Source organism: Staurois parvus, unplaced genomic scaffold (genome assembly GCF_062004578.1).
Source record: "Staurois parvus isolate SC_StPar_1 unplaced genomic scaffold, SC_StPar_1.0 ptg000106l, whole genome shotgun sequence".
In the NCBI taxonomy this organism is placed as follows: Eukaryota; Metazoa; Chordata; class Amphibia; order Anura; family Ranidae; genus Staurois; species Staurois parvus.
This window is the reverse complement of record NW_028317902.1, coordinates 2148948-2165432: the sequence shown is the minus strand read 5'-3', so window position 1 is coordinate 2165432 and position 16485 is coordinate 2148948. Positions and strand designations below refer to the sequence as shown.

The 16485-nt window shown below is 42.0% G+C and overlaps 1 protein-coding gene across 1 annotated transcript in view; it reads right to left on the bottom strand.

The window, feature by feature from the left end:
• Positions 1–9155: 9155 nt before the first annotated feature.
• STX6 (syntaxin 6) overlaps positions 9156–16485 on the bottom strand; it is a 30874-nt gene continuing 23544 nt past the window's right edge. Inside the window, exon 8 of the mRNA XM_089671477.1 lies at positions 9156–12825. Within this exon, the coding sequence (XP_089527603.1) occupies positions 12749–12825 (77 nt within the window). The 3' untranslated portion in view covers positions 9156–12748. The remainder of the gene's footprint in view (positions 12826–16485) is intronic.

The following is a 16485-nucleotide window of genomic DNA, read 5'->3' as shown; positions in this document are numbered from 1 at the left end:
CCATTAATACCTATAGAAGGATCCACCAAGTACATCACCTCACCAAAGACACTTCAAGCTTCTTACCGAACTTCCAATAAAATTACTTTTAATAAACCATTCTCCACCTTTTTCCTGCTCTTTACCAGCGTGACTTGTGCAAAAAATAAGGACTAATATAGTGTGATATTGCTTATAAACAACACTTGAAAATAAAACATAAAACCACTCACCACCAAAATAGTGCATATCCCTTTAAATGATACAGATCCATGACATGCTAGTGTTTAACTGCTTCCCAACCGCCCCATAGCAAAAGTACTGCTATAGCACGACGCAAAATCATATATATATATATATATATATATATATATATACACACACACATATATACACACACACATATAATCATATACATATATATATGTGTGTGATTTTGAATTTTCGGGTAGGGGACACGCGCTGCCTACCTGCGCCGCTGTTGGCTCCTCGGCATGTCAATCGCCGATTCTCGGCCAAGATTGTTGGCAGAGCTGCCAGGGCAGAGGTCTGTATGTAAACAACAACACAGATCTCTCCCCTGTCAGCATGAACATGCTGCTTTGCATAGACCGCTTCCATAGCATCAGAGGGATCTCATTGTTAAAAGGCATCAGTCAGGAGACGGGTACAAAAGAATTTCCAAGGCATTAGATATACCATGGAACACAGTGAAGGAAGTCATCATCAAATGGAGAAAATATGGTGCAACAGTGACATCACCAAGAACTGGATGTCCCTCCAAAATTGATGAAGATGAGAAGAAAACTGGTCTGGGAGGCTGCCAAGAGTCCTACAGCAACATTAAAGGAGCTGCGGGAATATCTGGCAAGTACTGGCTGTGTGGTACATGTGACAACAATCTCCCGTATTCTTCATGTCTGGGCTATGGGATAGAGTGACAAGACGGAAGCCTTTTCTTATGAAGAAAAACATCCAAACCCAGCTACATTTTGCAAAAACACATCTGAAGTCTCCCAAAAGCATGTGGGAAAATGTGTTATGTCTGATGAAACCAAGGTTGAACTTTTTGACCACAATTCCAAAAGACAAGTTTGTCGCAAAAAACAACACTGCACATCACCAAGAGAACACCATACCCACAGTGAAGCATGGTGGTGGCCGCATCATGCTTTGGGGCAGTTTTTCTTCAGCTGGAACTGGGGCCTTAGTCAAGGTAGAGGGAATTATGAACAGTTCCAAATACCAGTCAATATTGGCACAAAACCTTCAGGCTTCTGCTAGAAAGCTGAACATGAAGAGGAAGTTCATCTTTCAGCATCACAATGACCCAAAGCATACATCCATATCAACAAAGGAATGGCTTCACCAGAAGAAGATTAACGTTTTGGAATGCCCTGCCAGAGCCCAGACCTGAATCTGATCAAAAATCTGTGGGGTGATCTGAAGAGGGCTGTGCACAGGAGATGTATTAGTTTAAGGGTGTGCTCACTTATGCAACCATATTATTTTAGTTTTTTTATTTTTACTTCCCTCCACCTAAAAGATTTAAAATTTTTTGTTCAACTGAGTTGTATAGTTTATCGGTTACATTAAGGTGGAAAAAGTTGTGAAATGATTTATCTTTGTCTCATTTTATTATTTCACAGAAACATGACATTTTAACAGGAGTGTGTAGACTTTTTATATCCACTGTATGTACTTACAAGCAGTGTAAAAACACACCTGAAACCACTTCCAAAATGGCCGCTGCTGCACTTCCAGCATCCACAATTGCGTCAATTCTGACGTTACTTCCGACCGGTTTTGTCATCAAGACTTCTTCCAAGGATGTTTTCCTTTTTTCATTATTTGAATTTTAATATCGTCTTCCTGGTTGCCAGGTTGTGAGGTTAAATGAAAGGTTTTTTTTACCTGATGCATGTCTGTCATCATTTTGGGAGGTAATATACCCACAAAGTCCCTTAGTACAGGGGTTAAATTTCAAGTCCAGACCTACTAGCCGGTCACAAAACTTACTCTCCACCAGTTGCCCCACCTAACCTTGCCCAGGTCTGCCCCAAATCCCACCCCCAACCACGCCCCCTTAAAGCTTATGAAATTAAATTTCTTTAGAATAAAGAGTCCAAAATATAAAACTGTACACAGTAATGTATATCCCCCTCCCCTGTACTCCATTATAGTGATATGACATGTATACAGTATGTATATCCCCCCTCCCCTGTACTCCATTATAGTGATATGACATGTATACAGTAATGTATATCCCCCTCCCCTGTACTCCATTATAGTGATATGACATGTGTACAGTAATGTATATCCCCCCTCCCCTGTACTCCATTATAGTGATATGACATGTATACAGTAATGTATATCCCAGCTCCCCTGTACTCCATTATAGTGATATGACATGTATACAGTAATGTATATCCCCCCTCCCCTGTACTCCATTATAGTGATATGACATGTATACAGTAATGTATATCCCCCCTCCCCTGTACTCCATTATAGTGATATGACATGTATACAGTAATGTATATCCCAGCTCCCCTGTACTCCATTATAGTGATATGACATGTATACAGTAATGTATATCCCCCCTCCCCTGTACTCCATTATAGTGATATGACGTGTATACAGTAATGTATATCCCCCCTCCCCTGTACTCCATTATAGTGATATGACGTGTATACAGTAATGAATATCCCACCTCCCCTGTACTCCATTATAGTGATATGGCATGTATACAGTAATGTATATCCCCCCTCCCCTGTACTCCATTATAGTGATATGACGTGTATACAGTAATGTATATCCCCCCTCCCCTGTACTCCATTATAGTGATATGATATGTATACAGTAATGAATATCCCACCTCCCCTGTACTCCATTATAGTGATATGGCATGTATACAGTAATGTATATCCCAGCTCCCCTGTACTCCATTATAGTGATATGACATGTGTACAGTAATGTATATCCCCCCTCCCCTGTACTCCATTATAGTGATATGACATGTATACAGTAATGTAAATCCCAGCTCCCCTGTACTCCATTATAGTGATATGACATGTTGTATACAGTAATGTATATCCCAGCTCCCCTGTACTCCATTATAGTGATATGACATGTTGTATACAGTACTTACTCCTAGTCCCATCGAGTCCCCCGCGGCGGTGAGGGTGTCTTCTCAATGGAGCCGAAGAAGTCGGAAACCGGAAGTTGTAAACCGGAACTCGGCTTCACAATGAGGCTTGGAGCGCAGGTGCAGTCGCTCCATGCTTCATCTGTGCTCGCTGCTCGCCAGAGAGGAATTTCTCCTCGCATTTGGCGAGCAGCTTTTTCAAGCCCTGCCTTAGTACCTTTCTGCCTGTCTCAAACAGTAATTTTTTTTTAATAAGGCAGATTATAAACGGCCATGTGAAGGGGACCCTTTGGTAGTTCATACGGTTTTATTCAGAGGTAAGTACAGTAACCCAAAAAGGAAAACTAAGGAAGAAAGAGGGACGTTACCTCACATCGAAGGACATTTGGGAACTGTGTACTTTGTGCCAATGATCCAGAACAAGTAATCAGAAAAGGACTTCTGACTTCCTCATCTACATAAGGCTACATGTACAGTGGAACCGCCGTAGATGTTAACTCTACTGGCAGCAGAAAAACGCTAAATGCGGCAAAAATGTGTAAACGCAGTACTGCATGTTATATTAATTTCACTGGCCACAGTTTTTGCCATTGAAATGAAATTCCAAGCACAAAACATGGCTAGTGCTTAGGCACGTTTACACGCGTTTTTGCCACATTTGGCTTTTTTTCCCAAAATGCTCCTCTCCTGAACTCAATTCTCCTGCGTTAAGGAGAGGGACGTTTAACTGCCCCTAACCTCTGCTGCTGCTAAACTCTGGTAAAAGCCTATTTTTGCATGGACGCATAAGACTTTTATTGAGCTGAATTCAGGGGCTTTGGCAAAAAAAACCAAAAACCGCTAAAAGCTCCTAAACTCGCGTTTAGGAGCAGCAGTGTATATGAGGCCCAATTGTTCTCAGTAATAAATCCAGCCAGTAGGTATAACAGCCAGGGAACTAGCATTTTCAGAAATGGGCCATTAATGGCGGTTTTCGCATGACAAGTTACTACTATAAACACACCACCACTACCCTGACTTGCAAATATTCTACAAGTCAGAAAGCAGTAAACCCTGTGAGCTCTGTCAGTTCAATTACCGAGTCATAAATTCAGGTGATAAACCAATTCAGATTTCACAGTAGCAGGAACTCCCAGAGATAATGGCCTTCCCCAGAGAACACTAGGAGCCCCCCCTCCAGTGTCCCTTTCTGTGCAGTGAGGCCCACACACACACAGTGGGAACACTAGAGGCCTCAGGCTTGTCACATTATAGTGGCGGCCTCCTGGAGCTTTTGTATGACCCCCCCCCTCCCCCTCCCTCCATCCAGCAGACACCAAGCACCTCTCCCCCTCCCTGCACCCTGGAAGACAAAGCACCGCATACATGTCTGCCCCTTCCCCCTCTCCCCGCCATCCTTCTGCCCCCAGGCTCAGTAACCAAGATTCCTGCCTGTAGATAGTATTGATAGTCATTTGCAGAGCTGTCATGTCTGCATACTGACCTGCAGCATCAGACAAGACAACCCCCAGCAGGTTATCAGCATTCCATTACACAATGCTCATTTCCAAGTCTACAGGCACATTAATTAGGGATAACCTCTCTCTAAACTGCTGAAAATAACTCATTTATTAGTGAGGTGAGAGGTGTCTTACGCATAATGTGGCGGGAAAAGGGTAATTACTGCATTGCATTGTAGATAAGGGATCAGCCTCAGAATACACATTTGTACATGTATTATTTATCCTGAGGGCTGGACAGCCAGACTACCCTTGGATGAGGTGGAGGCGGTGGACAGAAGAACCTGCACTGGGGGAGGCCAGCAATGACAGGCACAGTATTTCTCTCATTGCAGGTTTACTTTCTGGTGCAGTTTCTCACATTTACCTTAGAAGAACCCCTAAAGACATTTTTTGGTCTTAAGCCAGCTATACATAGAAAGTCCCTGCTGAACCAGCTGAACTTTGATCCATGTATGGGCAGGCTGGTTATACAGAAGTCAATTTAGCGATCGACTTTTGTGCAACCAGCTTATTGGGTTTTTCACGATTGATCAGCACAGTCGGTTTTACCCGCCAGCACTGAATGGTGTATTCTGACCATGGGGAAGTCTTCCTGTTGTCGAAAAACAGAAAGATTCGTCCATCCAAATCAAGTATGTGGATGGGGGGGGAATAAGGCCATTTTTTTTTTCATTCAACCTGCTGGTTGAACAAATTTATGCGCTGCCTAAGGAAACCCGTTGTACCGTCAAACACAACCCGTTCAAACAAAGGTAGCCACACCGCAACCAATGTACGTGAGTGCAGCATTTATGGGGATAAATTGACATATCACCTGTCAAACACCTCTGAAAGGCAATATAAGGATTTTTTGCAGGGGTGCAGCAATCTTGCCACAGGTCTAAACTTAGCTTTACTTAGAGCTAGACAGATTAATGGCATCATTTTGCTGGCGTGGTGTTGGCCCTGGAACTATACAGGCACCATCAGATAGGAGGTCAGCAAGTCACAACTCAAGGACCCCCTAGCAACCCTTTGAAAGAATCTGAGTGTTTTTTGGAACTCCTGTTGGTAATGGCGGCTACATGGCTAATGGCCATAAAAGCAATAAAAACTCCCATGGCCATTATAAAACTGAGGGGGGGATAATAAGCAGAGGTGCTTGATAGGGCCCTTTACATGTAGGCGATCTATTGTTGTGCCTTTAATATATGCACCTTAAGGTGTGTTGTGTTAAAGTGAACCTTTCCCTTTCACCAAAATTCACACCAGCATGCATTTCTGCATGCTGATGTGAAACCATCTAACACTGTTTTCTATACCTACACTTAACTTTTATGTGTTTGTTTCCTGGTTTCCCAGCTGAGATGAACGTCATGTCGTACACTGCATGCATGAGAGGAGGTACATGATGTGAGGCATTCCATCTCACACATCTGCAGTATGACAGTACTGTGACCTGAGGCAAATGTCGCTAGTGAACAGGTAATAAGGCAGAAGTAGGCAATTGGTGACTTTAAAGTGGTTGTAAACCTCAAACATGAAATATGAACAAAGCATATCCTTCTATAGTGTGTACTTGTCTCAAACCAGAGCATGAATTGTCATTTCAGTCTGCTGCCTCTTTCCTCTGCTATCAGCATGAATCACTTCTGACAAGTTTTCCAGACACCAAGACGTAAAAAGATTACAGGGAAGGGATCTCCAGCACACAGTCTGTGGTTGACAGCATAAACTCTGCTCATGTGTGCTTTGAGAAGGGGGTGTGTCCCTTCCCTCCAATCAGCGCTCACCGAGTCGTGCAGAGTGTAACTGGAGATCCCTGCCACCTGCTTTCTGGAAGCTCAGACAAGCTGAATAAATTCTGAACTTTGAATGACTGTAGAGAATACAGCTGATAAACAGGTACAACTTATGAAGGAGGATTTGTTTCATCTCTGTGTATCACCTGAGGCCAGTCACCTCACTGGGTATATAAGGATTTACAACCAAAAAGGCAGCGTGCGAGCAGGGGCACAGGCAGCACAGGGGCTTCATGAATGATGCTAAAAATGAAGACAAGGGCACATGGACCTGCAGTATATAAGTGTTATTTAGGTTCACACAGTTATACAATATTGGTGTTTCTTTAAAGGAAGGCGGAGGTAATGTGCACTTTCAGGCAGTTCATCTCATTTGAATGGGCTGTCAAAACACTGAAAATCGGATCTGAACAGTTGCTGTGCATTGTGGTGCTCTTCAACATATGTGCATCCCTTAGGGGTGCCACTGAAAATGAATGCTACAATAATGTACCAACACATGTATGGTGCAGTTCCACACATTGTGGTAATGTGGTCTGAACAAGTCCTTATCATAACATATCTTCTATCTAACTGAACGATCTGCTTACCAGCAGTGTTAACACTGCCGGATCTGCAGCAAATTTTTCTAGTCACAGTCAGTCAGATTAAAATATGAGTGATCATGGCAGAAGCTGACTGCTAATATTCTGCAGAAGAGCAAAATGGTATATGACAGAAGTATCCATGTCTCTATGTGAATCTTGAACAATTGCATCTTCTATCTCCGCCTTTCAGTACCTGCAGAGGTTGGCCAGGAAGGTTATCAGCCTATTCCCGGGCAAGTAATTTGCAGAAGTTTAAAATAAACCCTCTGTGGGTAATCAGTATAAAGATTACCACATTAAAGAAAACCTGTCATGACATATATGCAGGCTGGCACTGATGACTTTGCTTTCTGAAAATTCTAGCTCCCTGGCTGTCATACTGGCTCCATCACTGTTGTGAGTTCTGACTTCACTTACAGCAAACCTGTCCTTAGCCACTTGCAGCACTGAAACCAGTGGACTGATTTGATACATAGACAGGCAGCATTGTCAGGAATGGCAGCCCCTGTATTTCTCTCATAACAAATCTACTGTGGCCATGTGTGAAACATTTGTTCAGAGCCTCTGACAGAGGAAATGATCATTTAGGTGGATTGCCTTATCAGAGAAAGCCTTTTGAACTATTAAGGAACTCAAGAAGGACACATTGTCCAAGTCACTACTTCACAAGTGAGGATTAGTAAAATTATCCCGATGATCATGCTATCCAAGTCATTAGTTCACAAGTCAGGATTAGTAAATTCATCTTGATGACCTCAGTGTTATGATGGGGACAGAGGAGGTGGAACTATGTTTTACTGCTAAGGGAATACCTGGCCCATGCTCCTCCAAAGCCAAGTCAGGCCTGTGAATGGAGCCTTCTCTAGGTTTCTGACTCTCCAAAAACAATATTCTACTTCTAGAAGTGGCAGCCTACAAAGACCCATGTGATGAACACCTGAAGACTTTTCTTTAGAACCTTTGTATTCATTGTTGGATTAAAATTGCCTTGGAATTGATAGTTGATGCACTTTATTCTAGGTATCAGTTCCTAATTTGCTTTGAGGAAGTTGCTGCTTGTTCAGACCTTATTCTGTTCATAAAATCAGATCTAGGCCATTGACGTCTAGTAGATAAAACTGAGCATGTTTAGCCATGACCAAATCTGCTGATGTCATGGCTTCCTGCAGCATTCTTTGGCTCAAAACAATGGCTGAAAATGTTGATTCCAAAGAGTCTTTTGATTCCAAGTCCTTTTGCAGGCCATAGATGGGTCGTTTATTGGCCGAATTTTCGTCCGCGCGAAAAATCGGCCGATAATCACACCCTTATTGGGGCCAGCCCGTCGGCCATTTTTCACGGATCTCCTCATTTATTTTCATCGGTCATGCTGGAAAATCTACGAAAAACGGCAGTTTTTCGTGGACATGGGTGGCTGCATCGGCAACGGGGCCGACCGATCTTTCGTTTACTGTCCGAACATTCGGCCGATAAATGGCCAGTCTATGGCCTGCCTTAGTTTCCCTCCCATTTTCTGGCAAACAGCTTCTTGGGGCTTTACTAAGGGAAGTCATCAAGAAGGCCACCTGTGAAAACACTATATTCTTTCTGCAAAACCATTCCAGATATTTTGTCTGCCAAAAATTGAAATACGTTTGCAGTCAATTAAATAGGGTATCTTAAACGTATGCTACTGAGGAATTTATTTTGTAGTTGTTGGTCATCTCAGTTGCAACACACAAAAAAGAATCTGTTAAAACCGAGGAACAAAAACCATGTTATAGCTAACTGGGTCAGAATTGGGAACAAAACACATATCTACTCCAGAGAACTTTCATTCTTGTGTTTCATGTGTTAGACATGGCAATATGGTGGCAAAAGGTACTGTACCTTAACCAGGAAAACTGCTCCGCCATAAAAGAAACCAGTACTGGGTGCACCCGTTGGAGAGGAAGATGGTAGCACAGGACCCAGCTTGCAGCAGCGAAACAGCAGGACAAAGCTGGATATGCAAGTATGAATTGAGGATAACCTTGCAAACAGGGATATAAAAAAAATCATCACAGGGCTGAAGCTCCTCTTTAAGAATCTAATATGATTGGTTAGATCAGAGATGCTTTGTGAAATGCTAGTGAAAGAGTAAAGAAAAAAAAAAATATATATATATATATATATATATATATATATATAAAAGAAATACACTTTATTTCACTACTTGCATCTAATGGAAATTCACAGATTCAAATCTTAAAAATATGTTCATGAATTGGAAGTTTGTAGAAGGGTCTGAAATGCATTACAGAATAACAGGATTAAATTGACTGCCACTCCCAACCGTAGAGATCAAATCTCAAAGACTACCAGTTTCATGATCTAAGCAGCAGTACACATACACAAAACAGCAGTGGTGAGATAAGAAATCTTGAGGAACCCATTGTTTTCCAACATCAGTCCATAAGTATAAAAACAAAAAACGACACACACAAACAATGGAACGGTACCTTTTAAAAAAAAACAAAACAAAAAAACAAAAAACTTAACCTGTAGTGGGAATATTAGTAGTGTGTACAGTGCTATCTTTCAGGTAATAAGAAATACTTGCTTTCTTATACCTTGGTTTTATTTTTTTTTTTCATTTATTGATCATGGGCCCAAGGCATACAATGCCAATGCTATACTATACAGAATGGACAGTATTGTGCTTTTATAGTATTGTCCCTCTGCAAGAGAGAACATTTAATTATTTAATTGACTCAAAACCACAGCATTAATAGAATTGCGCACAGCAATCACACGTACATGCACCAGAGATTCTTTCCTCAATTCTCAATCTGATGGGGAATAAGCAGATCTGAAAAAAATGTTCATACTTTGCACATGCCTTTGCAAACTGCATGCATCATTTTATATTTTACTCTTCACACACAACTCTATAAGATCAATCCTGTAGATATATGGGGAAAGGTGATCAATTGTGGAAGGTTTACACAATGCAGCTATATGGCTGCACTATACCGCTTATATGGCAATCATTACAGGAATCCACAGGTTGAAAAAAACAAGTGCAACTAATCATGCACAATCCAAATTCACTCATGCAGATCTGCCTGAAGTAGGCTTTACAGCATATAAGTCTGTATCTGCTTTGAGTGATGTTTGTAGTAAAGCTGAACTCCCGGTGGGTTAATAAAAAAAACAATTTGTGCAGGTATATGCTCATTAGAAATCATTAAGTGTATTTTTAAATGCAGCTAGTGTAAGTACCTGAATTTGACATATTAACCTCTTGCAGTACCATGACAGCAGAGCTCACGCTGGGAGTGGGATAAGTAGCACAAGGAGCCAATCAGGTGTACAGAAAGTGATATTAAAGGCATATTTTCTAAAAATAACAAACATCATACACACCTGCTATGTGCAGTGGTTTTGTACAGGGCAGCCCCGATCTGCCTCTTCTTGAGTCCCCTGATGGCACTCCTGGCCCCTCCCTGCTGCTGAATACCCCCAGAGGAAGCAGCTTGCTATGGTGGCACCCAAGCAGGCTCGCTCAAGCCAATGAGGAGGAAGAGTCCCTGGAGAGCCGAGGTTCTTGTACACCTTGCTGGATCGCAATGGAGCTCAGGTATTAGGAGGGGCTGGGGGGGGCTGCTGCACACAGGTTTTTTTTCCTCTTCATGTATAGAATGCATGAAGGTAAAAAACACTGAGCTTTGACAACCACTTGAAGTGCTCATTTGCCAACAAAGAACACGCTGTAAAAGGAGAGAGCAGAGTGACAGAGATAAACTCATCAGTCTGTGGCTTCTCCTTCACCATCCACAGCCTGAGAGCAAGGACAAGGCCAAGCCGTATTACTGAAGTGCAGTAGAAATAGTTAGGTCTTCAGGTGGCTGAGCTGTGTAAAATTTAGGATTGGAAATAAATACAAATAAACTCTTGGCAGGTAAAAAAAGTTTACATTGAGCTTAGCTTTAAAAAATAAACCATCCACTCATTTAAAAAAAAATTCAGATTGAATCCCACAAGGGACCAAACAGAGCATTTGGTTCTGTTCTGATCTATGCAGTAGTTGATGAGCTAACATGGTTGACAGCGCCCCCCTCCTTTCCCACTTCTGTCTGAACACTCGGCTCACTAGTAGACAAATACTTCATGAAGTCTGATTGACAGTAACCATCCCTGCCAGAAGGTCTTACCCGTTTCTGGAACAGGAAATAAGGGTAAATATCCTCAATGGGACGAAGACAAAAAAAAATGGGGCTTTAATGGAGCAACTTCCAAGTAAGGATTATTTGTAGACGTGGTGATTATTGTGACAAAGGTCAGTTTTTGAACCCTGACAAAAATGTTCCCACAGCTTAAACAGCCATACTTTTTAGACATTAATTCTATCTAAAATAAATCCACAAAGCAGTCAAAATAGCCTTCATTTCTAGCACCAAGCAATAACAAAGTTCCTCATGAAGCCGGCAAGTTTGTCAGAACTAGCAAGGTTTTGTTAAATAAATAGCTTCATGGATGTCAGCCAATAAAGTCTCAGGTGACGATTCATTCACAACAGCCGGTCATGTCCCTCCCATGTCCAAAGGCTCAAAAACAGATTTACATAACGGATGCTGCCAACTTTCCATGACAGTTCCCAGAGTTTGGAATAGATGTAGTGTTTGGTTCAACAGAATGTGGTTAATTACAACACATATGGTACAAACAGACAGGGACAAAACACATTCAGTAAAGACATACAAGGCAGGCAATGGACAAAAGCTTGAGGTGGAGGAGGGGTATGGAAAGTGGCCTCAGGAATTGTAAGACAACACAGCCTGCCTATCAATAAAACAGATATAAAAATAAAATCAGTAGAGTGCACACAGATTCAGTCCTATTATCAAAGTCTTAGTACAGTTGTAAAAACCGTAATCTCACTCAATGGCACTCCCTATCCAGCTGTATCATTCCAGATATGAAGCATCATTGTCATACTAATTAAAATATCAAGAGACAAAATCATCAATCTTCAGTATCAAATCTCCTGGATTTCTAATGCCATGGTATCCACGTTCCCATACTGTAGACAGGGCCTTTGTTTCTGCATCCCTGGCTCTCAGAAAGGCATCTTGTTCAGCAGATGAGGACCTCCCGTCACAGATGTACTATGTGTAATAGCAGAATGAATGTGGGCATTGTTATAGAACGTATCATACGGTCTTACAAAAATAAAGCCGTGAACCGCAATGGTACTAGCGTTAAACAGATCTTGTGGCCATGTCCAGGTTAGATTCTGCCGGAAGCTGAAGCAGGCCTGTAATTTATTCCAGATGCTAATGGTTCCTAGCCAAGCAGCTTTGCAGTACCGTCAGGTCACATGTGGTTTAAATCTCCCCTTTTGAAAACAGCACACCCCGAAGCCACAAGCCCAAGGTTTCTCCTTTGCTTATGTTCCGGCAGACAGGCAAGCTCAGACGTGTTTCCTTTGGAAAGGAAGATGAGGCAGGAACACAGAATACAGACAGCAGTAATCCAGTGTGTAAACTGCTTAGGATAAAAGCAGAAAATTGTCGGGCACTCAGTGTGTTGTAGCAAGTTTCCGAAAACGAGGGGACGCTGTAGTCCTGCACCTCCTGAAGATGATGCTGTGGCTTGTAGCCACTTGGTTTCAAAAAAATCACAAATGCCCATTTGTCACAGCAATGCCAATTCACACATTAATACACCTTAGTTCATTGTGATACTGTAAAATGTATTGTTGGAATCTCATAGAAGGAGCCAGCTTGTAAGTCACAGCGTGAAGAAAAGGATCAGCACCACGAGCAGCAGAGCAAGGAGCACAATGATGGCGCACCACTGCCGTCGATCTGCAGACAGAACATAACAGTGTTATTAAGGTGCTACATACAAAACTGAAATTACAGATCGCTTTCCAAAGCAAAAGGTTATCTAGCAAGAAGAAGCCCAGACCCAGTGATACCCATCTTCCCTGCATTACCCTGGAGCCAGGAATCCTAATACTGTGTAAGCTCTGAGTCATGATAATGTTAGGGCCTGGAGATTGGCTGCTATTTACAGAAGGCTCCAGCAAAGCAATGAAGCAGTTGTAGTGCATGGTGAACATAAGAACCAAAGGGTGTCCATTTTTTTTAAAGAGAATCTGTCATTTTCCCTAATTTGGCAAAGGGACAAAATTATTTAAAGTGTTACTTAACGCACAACAGTAAAATTAGTCTGTATATGTAGTAAAGCTTGTTATACTCACTGTGGAACCTAAGGGGTTGATCTGCTGCATTGTGTAAAAAGGCTGTTTTGATCTTGTCTTCTCTGATCCTCCCATTCTTCTGCTGATAGCACAGAGCTCTAGAAACTCTGCACATGCTCAGTTTGGTGTGCATTACTAGAGGTTTTTTTTCTTTGGGAGGGTGCATGTGATCAGCACAGGGCCAATCAGCACTGTCCAGACAGAGGGTCAGGGGTCACGGAGCCTCATGGGACAGTCAGAGAAAAATGAAAGCTCTAACTAGTGCTCAGCCAGAGAGTGATAGAAGTCACAAGACTGCTATATACTGCTGATGAAAAAAAGCACTTAGTAGTTTATATTTGCTAAAATAATAGCATTTCCATGTTCTGAGTACTGTGGGAGACAAGATATAGTGAATGCAGGGTCCTGGGTTTAGTAACACTTTAAAGTAAATGTGTCCCTTTAACAAAATGGTGGCTCTGCTCCTCTGCTTTTAGGCACCCCCAGGTGCCTAAACTTACCTATACCTTGACCTCCGTGCCCCCAATGTTATTGTCAATACTTAACCACAACCAGCATTGAAGAATGAGAGAAGTTACTACTTTCTTTTATCATGAATGGCAAGAATGGTGCCAATGTCATACTGTATTCAACGGTTTCTTTATGTTAGGACAGGTACACTTTAATGAGTAAAAAAAAGCTGAATTGTACCACACATACCATATACACACACACACTTGCTCTACATTAGACAAAATATATGCAAAATAGAGCTGCGAAACATGGCTGACTTTGTGTGTTATCCAGTTCTTGCCTTAGGCTTGCCACAGGCAGGCAGATGTCTTCCTTAGAACAGGTGGGGAGACATCTGGCCATATTCAAAAGCCCCGGGACCCAGCACAATTCCTCCTGCAACTTGGCCTACAGTACCTGCATAGGCGAGTTCTTTTTTCCGTTTTCTTTTAGAGAAAATTTAAAGATTGGTCCGTTCCCACAGAGATATGAAAAATCAATGTGTGCAATAACAAAGCATTTTCAACTGTTACAGGTGCTTAACATAGCTCCTAAAGGTCTGATCTTTGCCCATTAGGCCACTGAATCGGGGTGGGAACAACATGGCATTACATCTTGTATACAAAGACTATAGACACATAAGCCCATTTAATACCCATTTCTGCTCTCTCCTCTTTGAGTAACAACACTGCAGCAAGAATGATCAGATGTTTTTAAGTATTTTGTGGTTTGTCTTCAACTTTTTTGCAAATAAACAGGATTGACATAAACCTGTTTTTAAAGCTAGGTCTTCAAACTGTCCAGAGACCTTAGCAGTAGGCCCCATTTTTTTGTTTTGGCAGCTAAGGCATTCACTTATCCAAAAAGGAACCCAGCTCTGAAATACAGCTCTGTCCTTCCCCTGACACCTTTTATTGATTCCTTAATGTCATGAGATGTCTGACTGACCAACAGTAAGGGTGAAAGTTTCAGAACCCCCACTGTGCTTTGCAGCTTCCACAATGGAATGTCCAGGCACCTCTAGAAAGCACTGTTAAAGCCTATGGACAGTATGAAGATGCTGCAGTAATCCCAAGTTTACATTACATTACACCAGCTCACTGTGTCAATGCATGTGTGTACAGGGCTTTATTAGGACCAGGCATTTCTTAGGAGTGCTGTAAAAGTTCCCAGCTGGCTGTGAGGTCTGCAGTCACTCTGCCACTGATCTTTTTCCTATTTCTCACTTACCATGACCTGTTCTGCACAGTTTCTCTGTGTGGAGGCGGCTATCTTGGTAAAGGAGCAGGGATTTTCCCCATGCTTCCTTATGGGAGAGCTTTCCCCTGATTATTGGTGATGTAATATTCATAAATGAACAGGAGAAATGGAAAAAGCTCAGATCCACAGAATGAATGAAGCAGAAGCAGGGAGATCCTTCTACTGCAGCTTTCTCTCCAGCAAACAGAGCAGGATATTAGTAATATCACCAATTCTCGTGACACTAACAGTCAGAAGCAGAAGTGCCTAAGATGATCCCAAAACAACAGATACACAGCTGTGGGGCTTGAGGCACAGAAGTACACTACTATTTTTTAGGCACAATCTGGGGTAAAATGTATATTTCCCAGGGTACTGTTAAGGCCTCATGCACACTGGATGTTTCTGAGGCTGCTTCTAGGGATGTCAGGTGTTTTGTTTTTTTTTTTTCCTGCCTCTAAACTCTCCTGCATATTAGCTTATATTATCCATGCACACACAGGCTTTTAGCAGCATTTAGTGACAGGGGCTTTTAGAGACAGAATAAAAACCCACTGCCAGTGCATCCAACAGTAGCAGAGTTTTGGCAGAAAAAAACACTTGACGCTTGTAAACACGTGTAAACGTGTCTAAACGCATGTTAACGCCAGGCATGTTTAGCACGTGAGTGTTAATTAAATTCAATGTCAAGAATAAACTTTTACTCTGGCCAATTAAATTAATGTCCAAGCGCTTGATGCCTGTAAACGTGCCTAAATGTGTTACACACTTTTACAAGCATTAGGCGTTTTTTTCTGTCAAAACACTGCTGCTAGGAGGAAAGACTTCTAGGATAGTTAGCATAACATTCTGTGTGCATGAGGCCTTAGGGCACAATAACAATTTTTAGATATTACCTATAAGATAGTACATCTTCACTTACTGAGTTCAGGCCTATTTTAGGGATGCCTTGATTCACTTTTAGTTTTATGTACATCAACAAAGAGGGGTCTATTTTTCAATGTTTTCACTCAAGGTTTACAGTTTTTGTGTTGTAGGATTTTTTTTTTTAATTTTCAGGCATATAAACAATCAAAGAAACACAAACAGATAACAAATATCCACTTATTTTGAAATAGTAATGTCTCTACATTCCTATGATGCTATGCATGAGAGTAAAGACAGCATGCGCACAGACAAAGCCTTCAACGCACAGTACCTGAATTCGGAATATTATGCCTGTGCTACTTTACACTCATAGCAGCGCTTAGCTGCATACAGCCACCTTTACCAATTCTTGTCTATGGGTGGCTTTACGTAGCCCTGGGACATTATGGACACCAGAAATATGCAACATATGTAACGCAGAGTTCCACCCAAAAGTGGAAGCTTTGCTTGTTTGTCACCTCCCCCCTCCACTGCCATATTTGTCACTTTTTTTGGGGGGGAAGGGAGGAGTGGATACCTGGTTTTGACAGGAACCCGCTCCCACTTCCGACTCAATTCGCCACGGCGAAGTGAGCCAGAAATTCAGCCCTCCTCCTCCCTCCCG